This window comes from Bipolaris sorokiniana (genome assembly GCF_000338995.1).
Source record: "Bipolaris sorokiniana ND90Pr unplaced genomic scaffold COCSAscaffold_17, whole genome shotgun sequence".
NCBI classification, from domain to species: domain Eukaryota; kingdom Fungi; phylum Ascomycota; class Dothideomycetes; order Pleosporales; family Pleosporaceae; genus Bipolaris; species Bipolaris sorokiniana.
In genome coordinates, this window is record NW_006911911.1 from 484,993 (window position 1) to 504,359 (window position 19,367).

The 19,367-nt window shown below is 51.4% G+C and overlaps 4 protein-coding genes and 1 non-coding gene across 5 annotated transcripts; 3 read left to right on the forward strand and 2 right to left on the reverse strand.

Moving 5' to 3' along the window:
* Positions 1–553: 553 nt before the first annotated feature.
* Positions 554–2,287, forward strand: COCSADRAFT_30759 (uncharacterized protein; the record flags this gene model as incomplete). Its single annotated transcript, XM_007706631.1, has 1 exon — positions 554–2,287. One exon carries the CDS (start codon positions 554–556, stop codon positions 2,285–2,287), a length of 1,734 nt encoding a protein of 577 aa, XP_007704821.1.
* A 2,214-nt stretch (positions 2,288–4,501) lies between these two features.
* On the reverse strand, positions 4,502–6,454 carry COCSADRAFT_175842 (uncharacterized protein; the record flags this gene model as incomplete). Its single annotated transcript, XM_007706855.1, has 3 exons — positions 4,502–4,716; positions 4,771–5,928; positions 5,992–6,454. 3 exons carry the CDS (start codon positions 6,452–6,454, stop codon positions 4,502–4,504), a joined length of 1,836 nt encoding a protein of 611 aa, XP_007705045.1.
* A 476-nt stretch (positions 6,455–6,930) lies between these two features.
* Positions 6,931–9,737, forward strand: COCSADRAFT_41167 (glycoside hydrolase family 13 protein). The gene is made up of 7 exons (XM_007706681.1): positions 6,931–7,171; positions 7,230–7,354; positions 7,406–7,618; positions 7,671–8,359; positions 8,409–8,744; positions 8,792–9,422; positions 9,473–9,737. The coding sequence occupies exons 1-7, from the start codon at positions 7,099–7,101 to the stop codon at positions 9,497–9,499; spliced, it is 2,094 nt and encodes a 697-aa protein (XP_007704871.1). The 5' UTR covers positions 6,931–7,098; the 3' UTR covers positions 9,500–9,737.
* A 141-nt stretch (positions 9,738–9,878) lies between these two features.
* COCSADRAFT_t84 lies at positions 9,879–9,987 on the forward strand. The gene has a single exon. It is a non-coding gene; the product is annotated as a tRNA-Lys (tRNA).
* A 178-nt stretch (positions 9,988–10,165) lies between these two features.
* On the reverse strand, positions 10,166–19,163 carry COCSADRAFT_203716 (uncharacterized protein). The gene is made up of 5 exons (XM_007706856.1): positions 18,594–19,163; positions 16,013–18,540; positions 15,961–15,964; positions 11,080–11,412; positions 10,166–10,937 (listed from the first exon to the last, which is right to left on the reverse strand). Exons 1-5 carry the CDS (start codon positions 19,080–19,082, stop codon positions 10,254–10,256), a joined length of 4,038 nt encoding a protein of 1,345 aa, XP_007705046.1. The 5' UTR covers positions 19,083–19,163; the 3' UTR covers positions 10,166–10,253.
* Positions 19,164–19,367: the final 204 nt, after the last annotated feature.

Genomic DNA, 19,367 nt, shown 5'->3' on the forward strand with positions numbered 1-19,367 from the left:
CGCCCGTCGCTCTTGCCCTCGCCTTCCTCCACACCCCGCCAACACCTACCACCCCGACACTGCTCACCCTCTTCCCCCCTCCCCATCCACCCCCATCTCTCGTGCCGCCGTCTCGAACGTGCATCACCACCCTCTGTCCCTCGACGACGCTCAGTCCTGCCCCTGACGCATCCCCCGCCTGCCGACAACAGCGGTGCGCAGCTTGGCTCGCGCCCCCGCCTGATTGGACGATAGCCGGACGGGCCCCATCACCCTCCTACTCTCTGCCTGCTGGCCTGCTCTCCCTTGGTTCTGCTCCCAGACCCCTCACCAGCAGAGGCCACCGCCCATTGGCGACCAGCATTCGCCCGCCCACAACTTATAGTCCCTCACTGTCGCTTCTCTTGACCCACGGGTGTCTCTGACTTTGCATCTTGCTCAACTGCACCTGTCCACCTTCGTTTATCTCCGTCGATCCCCGCGGGACCCTCATCCGGCCCACTATTTCCCACCACGCCTCTCTGCTCTGTCCTGTCCTGCCCTGCCTTGCCCTGCCCTGCCGGCAATGGACACAATGAACTCCTTCACCTCCTTTGTCAACCCCCAGGACCTAGAGAACCACGGCGCCGGCGACTTCCAGGACTCGTTCTGGCAGATGCGCATCGACCCTACTGGCTTCCCCCAGCCCTACGATGCCACCGTCATGACCTCGACCGCCGACCGCACCAGCAGGAAACAGGACTCGGCCCTTGACCTCACCTCCTTCTCCAACCAGGCCTACCCATGCATCCGCCCAGAAGACGACTTCACCACCTTTGTCAACACGGCCCAATCAACCCCAACATCCAACACGCCCTCACCCCACGAGACCTTCATCTTCAGCAATGCCAATTCGCCCGGCGACTTCAACCGGGAACAGAGTCAGACCAGCTCACCCGAAACGTGTGCTGACTCCCTGCCCACTGACATCTGGCCTGCTATCCACAGTCCTCAGCCAATCAAGCAGTCGACAGTCTCCATTGCACTCGACAAGAACAAGAACCGTGCTGAAACACAAATCAAGACTACTGTCACCATGGATCCCCTCTCCCCCCACTACCAATGGATACGCTTTCCCCGTCAAAATCTTGCAAAGCCAAAGCAAATGGCTAGCACTGAAGAAGTAGAGGCAAACGAAAAGAACAACAGCACCACCCGCTTACAGCTGACTCTAGTCTTGGCAACTGCCGTTGACAAGCCAGAAGGCCTGGAGCGTGCCTTCCGTCGCGCACGGGGCGATGAGCCAACCCCGCGTCGCCCGCGTGGAGTCGCCATTACTGACATTGCCAAAGATGACCGATGCCACCCTCAGAACGGCGGCGCAGTTATCATCTGCGAGGGCTGCAAAGAGCGTGAGGCCAAGAGGTTCAACCGCAAGAAGAAGCGGGAAGCAGACGATGAGAAGGAGTGGTCGAGCTACGAAGATGACCGCATCATCATGATCAACGAGAAGGAGTTCAAGAGGTGGCAGGACAACGACAGCCCTGACTTCTCTTCCGCTGCGAAGAAGGTTGAGTTCGTCATGCGAATCACATGCTACTGCAGGCATCAAGAAGACAAGTCGCCAGTTGGCTACCGCGTTATTTTTACTTTCAAGGACGCTAATGATCACTTGCTCGCTCAAGAGATCTCTGAGATTGTTCAAATCACAGACGACCACAAGAACAAAGAGAACCCATCAGAGACTCTAAGCGCCCTGACCATCCCCACAGGTCCCCATGAGGCCATGCCTATGCAGTATGCAGTCCCCATATCAGAATACTCTCCTACTGTCTGCAGTAGCCAGTACTCGCTACCCACTACCCCCATTGTTCCCCAGACACCAGGCTTGCCCCATTCTCAGAGTGTCTTCTTTCCACGAGAAGCACAGTACTCTCGAATGATGGGCTCTACTATGGCCGCCCAGGCATCCAACCAAACTGGTATGGGTTTCTACGGCACTGGCATGCCTGCACCCCCACCGACGCAGCAATACGCCAACCACCAACGGGGACAAAGCTACTTCCCACCAACCATGCTGAGCCCGACAGCAGAACAGATACCTAGCCAGAACGGCTACGCGCTTCAGCGTCCTCACTCGTTGGATAGCTTCCCACAGACGTTCAACTTTCAGTTCCCGGCACAACCATCATACCCGCAAATGTACTCGTCCCAGCCACCATCTCGGGCCACGTCGCGACCAGCATCGCCAACATGGGATCAAGGAAGGGGCGCCAAAAAGATGCGTGCCCAGCCGGGATTCATGTTGTATGAAGATTTCGAAGAGTGAAATCTCCATGACACGAAAGTACGAATTATGAACACACCTAAAAAAACAACCTAGCAATATGCATAGCAGGCATTATGAGCGGCGTTCAAGGCATGTATTGTAATAGTGGGTGATGGATTTGGGAGGAGCATTGGGTCATTACGGAACAGCTCCGCGTGTATTCTTTGGCACGCTTCTATTCATCGGCACTTGTGGCACCATGGGCTTCGGCCAAATTGGTCCTGGGAAGATGTGTTTTGACCAATGAGGTCCTTCACACTTACGTTTTCAACATGACTGCCCAGAATGCTCGTTTTTTTTCGATTTGGGAGAGGCTTACGGATTGAGAGCCATAGATTTGTCGCGGTATTTTTTTTTTCCTTGTTGGATACTACGACTTTAATTTTTAGACTAACACCCTTTTTTTGTTCCAAATTCTATACATTGGTTGTTGTTTCCCTTCGCAGGGACAATAACAGATTTGATATATTGTCACCTTGAAGTGTGTATGAGCGCTTGCGCCTTTCAGCTGTCCACGTCCGTCGCACCTTCCCTTCCCAGTCCCACGACGCACATCGTCCCACATGCAGGCGTGCGCATCTGTTTCGCCGAAGAGCGAGCGGCTTCGTTCGTGGGGCCCAACAACACCCCTTGTCTGTGCATTGTCCATAGTAGTCAGTCACATCATCCGCACACTCTTCTCGCGCTTGCGCAATCCAATCTGTCTGCATCAGCCAGCCCGTCTGCGTCCGTTCCCCCTCCCATGAAGCGGCGTTTAGTCAGTCGATTCAGTAAGACGGACCCCATTCTTTTCCTTCCCGGACTGTTCCGTTTGCGCTGTTTTACCACTATCAGCAAAGAGGTCGATCGTCCCTGTAACTAAGTGCGTATGCCTCACTCTTGTCTCTTTTCTTTCTCTCCGCACGCCTCACTTTGCATACATACCATCCTGGAGAGAGAAAGAAAGAAAGAAAGAAAGAAAGAAAGAAAGAAAGAGGTGTAAGCAACATACGTTAACTTATCAAACTAACTCTGACACCTCCTCCCCTCTTTCTTCCTTGTCCACCCCCAAGACCAACTCAAAATATACACGTGCAAACTCTAGCTACCTGGCCTACCTAGCCCCGCTAGCTACATAAGCGTCGTTTCTCGCTGCCTTTACCCCTCTCTCTGCTTCCCCGCCCTCATATACATTCATCACATGACCAGTCTAATCCTAGAGGCGCTTATTACACGTTTCTCACCCATAGGCAACTTCGCGTACGCTGTTTATTGCGGAATAAAGGTCATTGTCTTCCCCCCCCCCTCCCACCTCCCATCTCGACGCTTGAAAGCAATCGATTGGGCGGCGCAAACGGGGGCCGAGAGAAGGGAATTAGGGTTTGAGGAGGGGACCTGTGGGAAGTACCGGTCGGTTGTAAGTACTTTGCATAGGCGCAACAGTCATTTATGTATGACCGGAGATTTGTACTTGATGGGGATAATATGTTTCTGCGGGGAGAAGGTTAGGGTTTGGGATGCAAGTATGCAGATGTGTGAGTGACGTAAGTTTTTAGGGAGTGAGATATGGTTGCCGAATTTGATTTGAGTTGGAACTTTCTTGGGAAGCTCGAGACGAGCAGTTGTATCAAAAGGGGGGGGGGGGGTAAGACGGGAGGGAGGGACGGCGAAGGTATGAGATGAAGAGTGGAACGGGAGTTCAAGAGTTGGTAACACAGAGTATGAAACTGGCGTGGGTGATATATATATATATATACATATATTTATCTGATGAACTTTCCCATATCTCTCATATTTGACCAGGCAGAATAGTAACTCCTAGTAGCTGATTCCAAAACGATTTCCGGTATCCACCAATGCAAACAATGGACTCGCTGATACATAACGGCGTGAAAAAGCTTTGCAAAAAAACCCTATCCAATGAGAAAAATCGACAAGAAAAATAAACATGAACAAAAAGACGGAAAACAGTGTTGGAAACCCATGTTAGAAAACCTAAGGAACCGTGATGGAGAAGGTCTGACGACTACTACAACGACTCACCACACCTCACACCACTCGCGAAGCCGAAACACTTGGCTTTTCCTACCCGGAGTGCTGGCAACGGGCCGAAGCCGCTTGGTCTTATCGGAAGGAAAGTAGATCGACTATAACAGCATGCATGGTTCCAAGTATGCGCCATGCACGGCAGATGCAAACGGGTGGGTGACACAAAGCCCATGTGGTTCGCAGAGGCTAAAAGCCTGCAGCGCCAGCTTTCCTGTACTCTTGGAAGTTGTTGACCATGAGAATTGATGGGTCTTCGTGGTGGCGAAGCTCTTCTTCCCATTTCTCTTCTTCTTGTGCGTGTGTGGCTTCGAAGGCGGCGGATTGGCCTCGGTGAAAGTATAGTGGTGCACGTTTGAGGAGGGCGACGTCTTGCGTTACGAGGATGTGCTTGACGCTTGATCCTGTTGTCTTGTTAACGATTTACTCTTGATCCCCAGTTCAACAGCGATACATACCAGGTGTCTCGTACTTGGCTTGTAGGAGAAGCTGATCGACAACGTGTCGTAGCCCACGAGCACCGGTTCCCATCTTGCTGGCTTTGCGTGCAATTTCCCGCAAAGCTCCTGTGGTGAAGCGCAGTTCAATATTCCTGAGATACGACTTGTGCTCTTCCTGTCGAATGAGACTGTCCTTGGGCTCAGTGAGTACGCGAACCAGGGCGTCTTCGTCTAGAGCTGCCACTGCACAAACAGTGGGTATCCTACCAATGAGCTCAGGTATCATGCCGAACTTCTGTAAGTCTTCTGGCTGCACATGATCAAGCACATTGACCTTGTCTTCCTTTACGACTTGTCTGATGCCAAAGGGGTTTGGTACGTCTGACTTTGGTGGGACAAAGAAGGGAGTGTCTTTTTTGAACAACTCAGCCTCTGGACCTCTCAACATGGTACCGTCAGCGGCAGCGTGTGCGCTAGATGACCGTATTGACGCTCCGAAACCTATACCACTCTTGGATTTCCGGTCGAGGATGATCTTGTGAAGGTTCGAGAATGCGCCAGTACATATGAAGAGGATGTTGTCAGTGCGGATGTTGAAGACCTCGCCCTTACTTGCTCCTGGACCAGGAGGTTGAGGCGTGTCCATTCTACCAGTACCGCCACCAGGTCTGTTGGCGCTCTTCTCTGGCTTGGCTTGCACCTGCACAGTGGTACCCTCGATGATCTTGAGGAGGGCTTGCTGGACGCCCTCTCCGCCAACGTCCTTGCCGTATGATATCTTTGTGCCAGCGATCTTGTCAATCTCATCCAGCACTATGATGCCATGCTCGGTCGCTTCAATGTCATAATTTGCAGCAGAGAACAAACGAGCTACACATGATTCCACATCATCACCAATGTATCCAGCTTGTGTAAAGGTGGTGCAGTCAGACATAGAGATGGGCAGGCCCAGTGTCTTTGCCAATGTCTTGCACATGAGGGTTTTGCCTACACCTGTTGGGCCGAGTATGAGCACATTGGACTTTTCTATCAGCAACTGGTGTTCGCTGGTATCAAGTAACGAGTCAGGGTCTGCCGGGGAGTCCGACGCCGGCCGATACGCTGGGGCTTCGCTGAACGATTGGGGGTCATTGTGATTGTGCAATTCTACGGTAGACTGCTGGCCCGGAAACTCGTCTACTGTGTTTATTAGTCGCGTGATCAGGTTGGTAGCAGAGCCAAGGTGAAAGTTGGGTGTACCTTCTACAGGATGGCGGAAGACGGACGCCCTCCTCTGGGCCTGTGCCTCCAATCTCGCCTGCTCCTGCTGCTGTCGCTTGAGCTCCTGTATGCGCAGATGGTGCTCATGGACTGCCACGCTCAGGACTATCTTTGCGCGGTCCTGATCGACGACGAATTGGTCGAGATGCTGGCGGAGGACCTTGGGCGTGATGAGCCCAGCACCTACACTGCTTGCGCCGCCCAGCGGGCCCCGGGTTGGCTGGTCTGGCTCATAGAACGAAGAGAAGCCCTGACCACTAAAGTCGGATCGATGAAATCTCGACGACTTGCGCGTATGTGATGGCGGCAGGGACAGTGGCAGGCGGGTGGTGCGCGAGATGCTGTAGAGGGCAAGGTAGGAGGCGCGTGCCTGTGGCGAGACAGCAGCGGGGAGGGCGCGTTGGAGTGGCCTGGAAAGTAGCATGGTGACTGAGAAGGGCATGCCGAGGGCTTCACATGACAAGAGTCTGTCTATATATATATATATAGAGTTGGAACAGAGAGCAGAAGTCACGAGCGCTATTCAGTAGCCCCAAGGCGGCTGCGACAGTAACCGTGGTTGAGCCGCGAGCTTGTGTCCGTCCCCACGTCGAGCTGAGATGCGGGGGAAGCTCCCCACGGCAGCCGATGCCGATAAGGGACTCGTTGCCGCGCAGTGAAAGCGTAGCCGCCAAAGCCCTCCGCGACGCCTGTTGCAGTTAGCCCTCGCCCCTCGCCCCTCGCCCCCCTCAGTAGGCTGAGTAGCGGAGAATTGTGCGTAAATGTCCCTGGGCATGATGCTACGCCCACTGTTGGGACAGGTGGCGGGGGCGCGATGCCCCATGCAGCTGCCAGCGAGCTATGACGTTGTGCCGTTGGGTCAACGCTCTTTCGTTGAGTCCTGCCCTGCGCTGGAAGCGGGTTAATGACCCCGCAAAAAAGGAAATGATTTCTCCTGCAGATAGCCTATGAGCCTCGTTTTTTTGCCATTGCTCTTTTAAATAGCTGGGCAATTGCGCAGTCTGTTGTCGCTGTCTTGCCCTTCACAGCAAACCCCTCTTTGTACACTTTGCGCGCCTGACAACGCCCCATCCCACCTCACATACGATGGAGCTCAACCAAGCTGCAGCAAACTCGACGACGAGCGATGCACCGGGCAATATACCCAATGATGGAACTGGTACGCGCTGCCCGTGCCAATGCCCCGCGCAATTGACTGATCGGGCTGCTGTCTATAGGCATCATCCAACTCGACGGCTATCTAGAGCCCTTCAAAGACTCCCTCAAGAGCCGCTTCTCAAAGGCCCAGAAATGGATCAAGACAATTGACGAGACCGAGGGCGGCCTGGAAAAGTTTTCGCGGGCACGTAACTTGTTCATCTCGGTGCCATGCAGTCACTGACAGCGCTTGCAGGGTTTTGAGAAATTCGGCTTCATTGTCCAGTCCAATGGCGATGTCGTATACCGTGAATGGGCTCCCAATGCCCTGCGTGCCTACCTTATTGGCGATTTCAACAATTGGGACCGCGATGCGACGCCCATGACCAAGAACGACTACGGTGTCTTCGAGGTGACGGTCCCTAACCAGAATGGCCAGCCTGCCATCCCCCACGACTCCAAGATCAAGGTACAATGACTGTGCATCCTCAGCCCAACGCACAACTGACAGAAGAAACTAGGTCTCATTTGTAACACCCAACGACCACGCCCGCCAGGAGCGCCTCCCTGCCTGGATCACCCGAGTAACCCAAGACTTGAACGTCTCGCCCGTATACGATGCGCGTTTCTGGAACCCTCCCCAGAAGTATGTGTGGAAGAACCAGCGCCCGCCAAAGCCCAAGAGTGCGCGAATCTATGAGGCTCACGTTGGTATATCCTCGCCCGAGCCAAAGGTTGCTACATACAAGGAGTTCACCCAAAATATTCTCCCACGAATCCAGCGCCTGGGATACAACACTATACAGTTGATGGCAGTCATGGAGCATGCCTACTATGCCAGTTTCGGATACCAGATCAACAGCTTCTTCGCTGCAAGTAGCCGGTATGGTTTCCCAGACGACCTCAAGGAGCTCATTGACACTGCGCATGGTATGGGCATCACAGTGTTGCTGGATATGGTACACAGCCACGCATCCAAGAACGTACTTGATGGTCTGAACATGTTTGACGGCAGCGACCATCTTTACTTCCATTCCGGTCCAAAGGGCCGACACGACCTATGGGACAGCAGGCTGTTTAACTATGGCCACCATGAGGTGCTGCGCTTCCTTCTCAGCAACTTGCGCTTCTGGATGGAGGAGTACCGTTTTGATGGCTTCCGATTCGACGGAGTCACCAGTATGCTGTACACCCATCACGGTATCGGAACGTGAGTATTAATCGTTTTCCTATGCCTGCATATACTGACACTCTTACAGGGGCTTCTCTGGCGGCTACCACGAGTACTTTGGCGACTCAGTAGACGAAGAAGCAGTCGTTTATCTGATGCTTGCCAACGAGCTATTGCACACCCTTTACCCTGACTCCATCACAATTGCTGAAGATGTCTCTGGTATGCCTGGTCTTTGTGTGTCACTCTCTCTTGGCGGCATAGGGTTCGACTACAGATTAGCCATGGCGGTACCCGACCTTTACATCAAGTGGTTGAAGGAGAAGCAGGACATTGACTGGGACATGGGTGCCCTTGTCTTCACTCTGACAAACCGACGTCATGGCGAGAAGACAATTGCCTATGCCGAGAGCCACGACCAAGCGTAAGTCAACTTCAACATAATTACAAATGTATGCTGACACAACACAGACTTGTGGGAGACAAGACACTTCTTTTCTGGCTCTGCGATGCACAGATGTATACCAACATGTCAACGCTCACGGAGCTGACACCTGTAATTGACAGGGGTCTGTCGCTGCACAAGATGATCCGATTGATCACGCATGGTCTCGGAGGCGAAGGTTATCTCAACTTTGAGGGCAATGAGTTTGGTCACCCGGAGTGGCTAGACTTCCCTCGTGAAGGCAACAACAATAGCTTCCACTACGCTCGGCGTCAATTCAACCTCCCGGATGACGACATTCTCCGTTACAAGTTCCTGAACGACTTTGACAGCAAGATGCAGTGGACCGAGGAGAAGTATGGTTGGCTCCACTCGCCACAAGCCTACGTCAGTCTCAAGCACGAAGGCGACAAGGTTATTGTTTTTGAGCGCGCTGGCCTGCTGTGGATCTTCAACTTCCATCCTCAGAACAGCTTCACCGACTACCGTGTTGGTGTTGAGCAGGAGGGTACCTACAGGATTGTGCTGAGCACCGATAGCAAGATCTATGGTGGCCACGGAAATGTAGATGAATCAACTAGGTTCTTCACCACTCCGTTCGCCTGGAACAACAGAAAGAACTTTTTGCAAGTTTACATTCCCAGCAGGACCGCCATTGTAAGTCACGCTTCTCTCGCTATAAGTACATCATGCTAACGAATAACCAGGTCCTTGCGCTCGAGAGCACTTTGTAGACTGCTTGATGATAGATAAGCGATACCAGCCAGAATGATTAGTGGCATTTATTATAGAGCGAATAGATATGCGATGAAATGATACCAGCTCTTGTCATCAACACATTCTTGGGTGTGACGTAGTAGAAAGCAATGCGCATGATTTCGGAGTAACAATCGTACCGTGGTGCTGGTTCACGCTATATTTTACGTGGATGTTGGGTGACGTGGGTTGGCGGGGCTGATAGTTGAACCGCGGAACGAAAATTTCTCTTTCGCCAATACCGGTGTCATTCGACATTGGATAACGGGAGAACCTGAGCGTCGCGTAGCTCTTCTGACGTAAATTTTGAGATATATATTTTATATCATATCAAAAACATCCATCGAAACAGCAATAGCCCGGCTAGCTCAATCGGTAGAGCGTGAGACTCTTAGTCTTTCACGGTCTAATAGACACGATTACTCAGTACATCTCAAGGTTGTGGGTTCGACCCCCACGTCGGGCTTGTACGTTTTCTTTTTTGGCTCCCTCATACATTCCTCTCTCGTAGATGTTTGAAGCACAATGTTTTCTTGTTCGTTGTGTCTCCAGAGTGAAAAACGCTTTCTGAGTGATTGAAGAAACGAGAAAATTTGTTTTTGCAGCATTTGACTGGATCAAGGTAATTCAAGAAACTAGCGATACATGGATAAGCCTTTATTTTGATGCTCTATAACTATAGCGTATCGTTTCTATATAACAATAATCAAACAATCATTTACACCCACACGTCTATCCCCTTGCTCTAGCCTTCAACTTCAACACGCCGTCATCTTCTTCCCCACTCTCCTTCTTCATCTGCGCCTCAACTACCCTCCCAATATTCCGCCCATCCTGCATAACACCACCTCTTAGCAACTCCGTGATGACTCTTCCTCTGACAAACGTCTCTTCCACCAAACCCTCAACATGCTCCGGTCCCACACGTCCATACCACACACCCGCCCCACCAAGTTCATTCCCCTTCATACTCGGCGGAACATATGCGATGACGTTTCCAGCATACTTGTGACCCCCGATATGACTTATGAGTCCCACCTCCGCATCTAGCCCTCTCCGCTGAAATTCCCTGCCAAACGCAGATTGCAAGAGCGGGCCTAGGATTCCGCAGCGCTGGTCGCGGCCACCGTGGCCGCAGATGAAGATTGTGGGTTTAGTTATATCTTGTGCTTCTGGGAGGGATGCTGCTTTTGATTCGTCGCGTGTTAGGTTGGCTTTTTGCGCTGCGGAGAGGTTGGTGTGCATGGGGTGGAGGGTTTTTGCTTTTAGATATGCGGTTGCGAAGTTGGAGAGAGAAGATGGGGTATGTGAGAGGTTTTGGATACGCTTGAAGCTAGGGAAGAGGAGCGCGGTTGTTGTGTTGGGTGTGGAGCTTTTGGGGAGGGAGGAGGCGGTTATGAGGATGTTTGTGAAGGGCTAGGGGTACGTTGTTAGTGTTTATGCTCGTGGATGGGGGCTTTTTTTGAGAGAGAGAGAGAGAAAGAGAGAAAGAGAGAAAGAGAGAAAGAGAGAAAGAGAGGCATTGAAAGGGAAAGTGGAAAGGCAAAAACGGACCTACATCGAATCCAGGTGCACCTTTTCCTATTACACTTTTTAACCCTTTGACAAACTCGCCCGTCTCGCCTTCTTCTTGCTCAATGTTGCTAGCCCAATCGTCTTTTCCCGTGCAGAAAACGACTTGCTCCGAGTACGGGGCCATTGTGTTTAGCAGTGGTGTCTTGCGATCGATATCCAAATCTTTTGGCGCAGGGGCGCATTCGCAGGTTGGCGAGGGACATGTTGGTGTGTATGGTATGGACGAGGATTGGAAGCGCAGGCGTGTGGTTGAAAAGGCGCGGATGGCGCGTAGGGCCAGCGCCCGGGGCAGCCGTGCGAGCGGCATTTTTTTTGGCTGAAGGAGTAAAGTATGTTTGGTGTTTTTGTGCTTGGAGAGATAGGCTTCGGTAGATTATGATGCAGGGCTCGGAATCGGTTCCGCGACGATGACGGTGGAGGGCTCGGAGATAGCGGAGCTTGGGGTCGGCTTTGTGTGAGTTTTGCGAAGACACTTCTACGCATCATTGGTAGACAACATCGATTTCGCTCAAAAAATTACAAAGTTTATGAATATTGTGGTACAGAAGATGTGAAGCGTATATCATTGAGGCAACATTGTTCTATCCGTCTTCTAAGCTGCGGACAAAAGAAACACAACAGCCATGACGGTGATTGCAGCTCCAAATGCATGCGCGGAGCTCGAGCGGGCTGCAGTAGATTCTGGAATACGGCTTCCCTCAAGGACGTTGTCTGGAGCCAGACAAACTGCCTTGTTCTCAACAGTACCGTCTGAAGATTTGATTGTAAAGAGCATGGGTACCACTTGGCGAACATTCTTATCATACCAGTCGAAGTTCTCGCGATCATTTCCACCGCCATACACAGTCACGGGCAAATCACCGTAGGTTCGGTAATCTTCTGGCAGGTCGATATGAGGAAGCCCAGTCAAAGTGCAGTCCGTACTGGAGAAATTTGATGGGGAGCCTTTTGCATTGTTAGAAAGAGTTCGTTTACAAAATACAGATACTCTGGAACCAGATGTCTTGTAAAAAAAGGGAACAACGGGAAAGGACGTACCCGATACCAACGGAACATATGTTCCACAGGCCTCTTCGACATCGCTTGGCTTATGACAACGACCATCCCACATGGACGGGGTGTTATGTATCAAAGATCTCATGCACTCGTCGCTCAACACTGCGGTACAATCTCCAGCTTCCTCTTGCGAGGAAGGGCCCCGCGGCGGAAGCATGAACATACAGTATTCAGTCTGATTGTCTTTTCGGCTTCCCGTCAACGAATTTGGAACACTGAGGAAGCCTTCCAGCTGTTGCCAGGTTATACTGTCGCCATAGATGACGCCAGGCTTGCGCCTATCGGTTATGGTAAGACTGACATACCAGGGCTCACGTGCCGGCCCATGAGCCAGACGAGCTGTACCGGTCGAGTTGATAGGAAAGTCGTCACGAGCTATGGCTTGGATAGGGCCACTGCAGCTTTGCACTGATGAGTCGTTGAAGATTTGGGCATAAGCTGATGTGGAGAATAGTAGGTGTGCTACGAATAGCAAAACAACGTTGGACATGCTAACAAACTTGATAGAGACAAGAGACAGTAAGTTATGAAGCACTGAAACACCGAGAAAAGACTCCTCCCTGCTTACGGGGCGTCCATGCTGTTGTATATCTTAGCCACATCACAAATGCCATATGACGTGGAAGTGTCCCATCGGAGTTGGCGAAGAGGCGAAGCATACTACAGTCTGTGAGAACCAGTGAATGGTGGTATTTAGTTAGGCTCCATCAGGAGGCGCCTCGCTTACGCCCTAGCTGTCCATCAAGGTGCACGGGAGGTGCCGTTACCCGAATTAGCGAACGGACGTGAATGGTCACAACGAGCTTACTTTTTACTAATAGAGTACACATTGGCTTATTACTCCACAGATATGCCATGATGGAGGGTATAAAAGGGAAATAGGAGGATCCATAACTTGGCAATCTGGCTCAGTGTTTACAGATTGAGACACTTGGCCCTTGGCCCTTGGCAGTATTCACTCTAGATTAGGCCCCCATGACGTAGGAACAGCCCTTTGTGGACCTTTTACGTACCGTATCATCGAGATCGCGAGAAATGTTGTAGGATCTGCACCATGTCACGGTGCCATCTAATGCACTGCCTTGATACTGGGTGTTGTTATTGTTATGGTTCTGTGAAAATGAAGGTAACGCTGTCTGGTTCACCTAGTGTCCCTCCTTTACAGGCGCAGATACCGCAAAAAACTTCTGCAATCTGCCTGCTGTTGCAACTGCTCGATCTCTTCTCTATCTGCTCTTGAAATCTACTTGGAAATTCGTTGAATTCTTCAGCAAGGAAAGTACGAATGGACGCTTGAAGCTGTCAGTATAACTGAGCCTAGTTGTCAGACAGTACACATTGGGTGCTCAATTGGCCCCCTTACCATTCCCCGTTCAGTTCTTCGGTAGCACCAGAAGGCTTGGGTGTTGGCCTGATGGGAAACGAAGGATTGATCTCAGTCATCGACCAAACTCAACAGTGACGTCGAACATGATTCCTAGCTCTAGTAGCCATACAGAAACGACGATGCTGTTTGAGACAATCAATAAGCCACACACTTGACCGGAAAACACGGATGGCAGGGCGAACAAGTGGTCTTGATATGCCAGTCATGAAAAGGCAGAGTGGAAGTCAGAAGGTATAAAGAGTCAAATGGGTTTATTCAGTTGCCATCATCACAGCCAGCAATCCAGTTCTTCAGTCAATTCCTTCACTACCAAGCTAAACTTCTCTTCGAATATTAGAAGATGCAGTACCTTACACTCTTGCCGCTGCTTGCAGCCATGACCTCTCATCCAGCTACGGCAGCTCCTTCCCGTCTCACGGCTCGCCAGGAAGACTGGAATGGAGAACAAACTGGTGGCATATTTTGCGAGTCAAGGCTGCAGCCGAACTGGGGTGATTGTAAGCCTCTATCCCCCTTTCTGATCCCCAAACCTTGTCACCACTCGAACGGAGCCTGATCAATTCTGTTTTGTTTCACAGGCAGCACCATCATGGATGGCAACTCGTACTTTGGCGAAGTTGATCCAAACCGGAGCGTCTGCCTTAATCCCAGAGCCTGTCGTGTTTGGACTGAGGGCAACTGCCGCATTTCGTTCTGCAACAACGAAAATTTTGAGATCTGCAATCCTGCCTCGACTTGGGGTGGTAGAGCCAGAAACATTGAATCCGAGTGCAAGAGCTCCAACACTGGCGGCTACCAATCCACTCCACCTCCGGAACCCTGGTCGGAGGTTGCTATCAGGCTCAATACGGACTGGCGCCGTCTACCCGCAAGCCTCGTTTATGAAGAGATGTCTACCGAAGAGAACAAAGTTCAGATGCAAACCTTGGATGTAGAGGCGAATGGGTTGGAAACTCGAGTACGTATCCCGATATAATAACTTTTTTCTGTCCACAGAGCTAACCACATAAAACGCAGCAAGCCGACCGCTTCTCAGACGTAGTCACACGAATCAACGTCTACAAGCCTGGATCAGCCGTCTTCGTTGCTCAAGTTCCAAACGCTGGTGCTTATGAAGTGACAACTTCCAAGTCGGAGACCTTCTCCATCACTGCATCCTTGAGTCTGGGTGCAAGCGCATGGGACGCTATCAGTGCAGAGATTGGCGTCTCTGCTAGCTTCGAGACTACCATGACCAACACCGTGGCTGTCACGATCAATATCGATTGTGAGGGTGGCACTGGTCAAGTGTACTGGCGCCCGTTCTTTGACGAGTATGAAGGTACGCTTGAGTCGAGTGGACAAAAGGTTACGATTTGGGTTCCAAAAGATACTGAGGCATCTCGCATGAACTACGACTACCAGTGCACTGGTTAAGCAGTGTGGGTTTCAGCGTATCGGGTCTTTGGTCTTTGTCTATCTGGTAGTCTCGGGTGCCGCAGCACATCTACCTTTTTGGGCTCAGCTAGAGTTAGTTCATGGAAACCCAATAGGAGGAGACGTCAAGTCTCCTCGTCATGCTGATTTCTTGATAGCCAAGTAGACTATAATCCTGAATGTTTACTTAGCCATAGCTAGATACAATATACACTTGTTATGCGCCTTCAAACTTCTTGAACGCTTGAAGCTGTACCTGTGTTCACATGTCTTTGGCCATCTAGAATGACACAACTGGCCAAGGCTGCGCCTAAACATGACTTGATAAGAGCGTATGTGCGCGCATTAAGCTGATCTTTTGTCTCCCCAAGGGTAGTATCTAGCCATTTAAAAGCAAGAGTGCAATTGTTAATCTTATCGTACATTTGCCGGAGGCACTTAACCAAGCAGACACCAGGAAGTCGATAGCTTTTACATTCGCTGCATAGGTTCTCCGTAGCGATTAGACCTTCTGACGAAGCTGTTTTAATCATTGCCCTTAGTAGCAGAGTCAGCCTCAACAGTCCATAGAGGGGCGGCATTACGCAACGAACCATTGAGGAGGCTCGAGGGCACCATCATGTGGAACTACCTTGGCTATGTAGACGGCAGATCGGTGGGTTTTGTCTCCTCTGATAGCTCTAACGATTAGATAGTCCCATTGGGCGCCTGCAAGGGTGTGTCCAGGAGCAAGGCGAGCGAGGGATGACATTGTTCGTGCAAGATGCCGCATTGTAGCGATGCGAGAGAGCAGACGCACAGGGCGCAGGCATGTCCGCTAAATGTATTGAAACGCGGTTTCTTTAATAAGCGAATAGTGCTCCCTAAGATGCGGGGGTCTGCACGTTGTTGCGGATAAATTCTGAGTTAGTGTTGGCAGGCGCTGCACATCTTGAAACTTAAGTGATCTACTCATACACCCAGTCAATCAACTTTTCTCTTCTAGAAAACACCACTTGCACAAACCATACTATACACCTAAACTACAATCAAGCATTCATCTATCATACACGCCTACCCCGTCTTCTCCCCCTTCGGCCTCCTCGGTGCCACGAAATTGCAAAGAGCACCACCATTCACAGCAATAACCTTCCAGCCCTGCGGTACTACGCCATCAAATTCGTCACTGGTTTCCTGTGAAAGACTAGCCTTCCAAATCTTACCCGTCTCCCTATCAAACCACTCCCTCCCTGCTTCCGTCTTCACCAGCTCGGCTAGTACAAATCGCGCTACAGCCTTGCCATCCTTGGGATTAATGAAAGATGGGAGCTTCGAGATATCTGCTTCGAACTTGCGCTTGCCGTCGACTTGGACTACGCATTTGTGGGTCGTGGTGAGGAGCGGTATGATGGCGAGGTCGGCTTGCGGGAACCCTGTTGCGAAGACTGTGGGGATGTTGGTGCTGGAATCTTGAGAGGCTGTGCATGTAGTAAGAAGGTGCCAGGATTCTTCCGCTACGCCTGGTGCGATGGGGGCGAGCATGCGAATGAGGTGAGCTACAGAGTACCATTTCAGGTAGGATGTTGTGGGAGAGGCGTGAGAGGCGTCCCAGATGGTGTTTGTGAGCGTCATTAGGTCGCTCACGATGGTGTTGAGGGAGTAAGTTTGCGAATAGGATTCAGTGACGCTGGCGATGGTTTGCTGGGTTTTGATCCAGAGTTGGGCTTCGTCTGGTTTGAGCATGGAGATCAAGGTCTCTCGAGAGGCGGTTTTTGGATTTTCTATTCCTGAGAGATTTTGTAGGATAACAAGGAGGTTCTCATCAATGTTGCTTGGGATGACAAAACTTTCGACTTCATCGTCAGGTAGCCATGACGCAGCCGCTAGCTTCACGACTCGGTGCAGCCAGCGTTGTACACCGGTAATTTTCTTTTCGTCATATTCCAGCACATCGCCGACAGGTGCTTGGAAAAGCATGTGTGCGCGCGTTGCATCTGCACCATATTTGGCAATTGTGGCGCCGGGGTCTACGCCATTGTACTTGCTCTTAGACATCTTCTCGTAGCTAACGTTCGGCGTCTGGCCGGTGGCTTTGATAAGAGGTTTGGAAGGATTGGTCAAGTCGACTTCATCTGGTCGAAGGAAGCGCCCATTTTCAGGGTCGGTGAAGGTTTCCCCATGTACCATGCCTTGAGTGATCAGACGAGTGAATGGCTCGCCATTCGTCAAATAGCCTTTCGGCCACGTTGGAGTCGTAGCAAGGAATTTTGAAATGAAGCGAGCGTACAGAAGATGCAGGATGGCATGTTCCACTCCACCAATATATAAGTCCACTGGCATACCGCTGTTGGCTTTGACCGGATCGACCAGAGCGTCATCGTTTTTGGGATCCAGAAATCTGAAAAAGTACCACGATGAATCCATAAAAGTGTCCATGGTATCAGTTTCGCGTTCAGCAGCGGAGCCGCATTTCGGGCACGTGGTCTTTTTCCAAATCTCGTCTTCTTCTAGTGGGTTTCCCTTGCGACCTTGAAAGAAGCTATCAGGCAAATCCGGTAGTTGGACGGGAAGGTCCTTTTCGGGGACTGGCACAGCACCACAGGAGTCACAATGTATGATGGGAATGGGGGCGCCCCAATACCGTTGGCGACTGATGAGCCAGTCTCGAAGACGCCAGTTTGCTGTTATTTCGGCTTGTTTACCAGTGTTTATGATAGCCTGGACGATTTCACGGGCAGCTTGCTTGGAAGGCATGCCACCGAAATTCTCAATGTCAGCAGCAACAAATCCTCGTTCGGTTACGGGTACATCTCGCCCGCTTCGTGGTACAATTGGAAAAGGCAAATCGTCCTTCTTCGTAGACACAACTAACCTTATGGGCTCATCGCCAGCATTGGTTCGCCAGAATGCGTGATCTCGCGTATCATGGCCAGGCACACCCATGACAGCACCAGAGCCATAATCATCCAGGACGTAAGGGGCCACATAAACCGGAATAGTAGGTCCAGCAGTACCACGGACGTGAGCCAATGGATTCCTGGCTACGATGTTCCTAAGTAGGAAGCCTTCTTTTGTGTCTGGAGGTAGGTCTTTTGCTCGTTCGATGAATTCACGAAGGGACTCGTCTTGGGTAGCTAGTTTTTGGACGACGGGATGACTTAAAGACAAAGCAATGTACTGTACCCCAAACAAGGTATCAGCCCTGGTCGTGAATACATCGACGGGCTCAAAAGACACATTGCTACCTGTCGAGATGATGTCGAACCATAGTTTAGCACCCTCTGACTTGCCGATCCAATTTCTTTGCATGGCCAGCACCTTTTCTGGCCATCTGTCATGTGTTGCAAGAGCATCCAAATCTTTTAGCAGAGGTTCTTGAAACTCCTTGATCTTCAAAAACCATTGCTTGAGCATGACCTTTTCAACCTTTGCACCAGAGCGCCAGGAGCAGCCATTGGCGTCTACCTGTTCGTTGGCAAGGACTGTCTTGTCGACAGGGTCGTAGTTAACAAGAGACTCTGCTTGGTATGCGAGACCGTGGTTGTGGAGCATGAGGAAGATGCGCTGGGTGTGCTTGTAAAATGCAGGATTGCATGTTCGTATTTCCTATGTACAAGTCGATCAGCTCCTGTGCTGTCTACCCAAGAGATGTTGCATACAGCGTCCCAGTCCCATCGACCGCCCATTTGCTTCATCTGGGTCTTCATGGCTTCGATGTTGAGCAGCGTCCATTTCTCGGGATGGACTCCCCGCTCTATTGCTGCATTCTCGGCAGGCAAACCAAAGGCATCCCATCCGATGGGATGCAGGACTTTGTAGCCCTGCATGTGTTTGAAACGGGCCAGGACATCGGAGATGGTGTATACTCGTAGATGGCCGAGGTGAAGGGTGCCCGAAGGATACGGAAACATTGGCAGCACGTAAGCATTGCCGCGGTCAGAAGTGCGTAGCTTGTGCCACTTGGAAGACAGCTCATCCCAACGCGGCTGCCACTTTGCCGTCAGCGACTCCAACCGCACATCGTCGGCCCTGTTCTTGGTGTTGCGCGTGCCTGCCCATCGCGATGACGTTATACGCGTGTAGTGGTGGACAGCGGGGCGACGGAGGGCACGCTGCCAGCCCACGGATTGCAAAAGTCGGCCTTGCATCTCCTACCGGCTCGGCACCTGGGCATTTGATACGGGCGTGGGATGCATGGTCTGCCCGTCCGTATACAAGAGATGCACGGCACCACCCGAGTTGCAAAGAGTTCCGGCATTTTTTTGGGACCTGGGCCACTAGCCCTGCACGGAAACTAGTCCCATGACGGCATAAGGAGCTCCGTCGTTTCGACTGCGCATGCACGCTTCGCCATTCATACACCGCAGCTTCGCCAGCGAGCTACAGTATTGGACAACCGGCTGCTGGTCACTGCCCCTTGCTGATTACCCCGA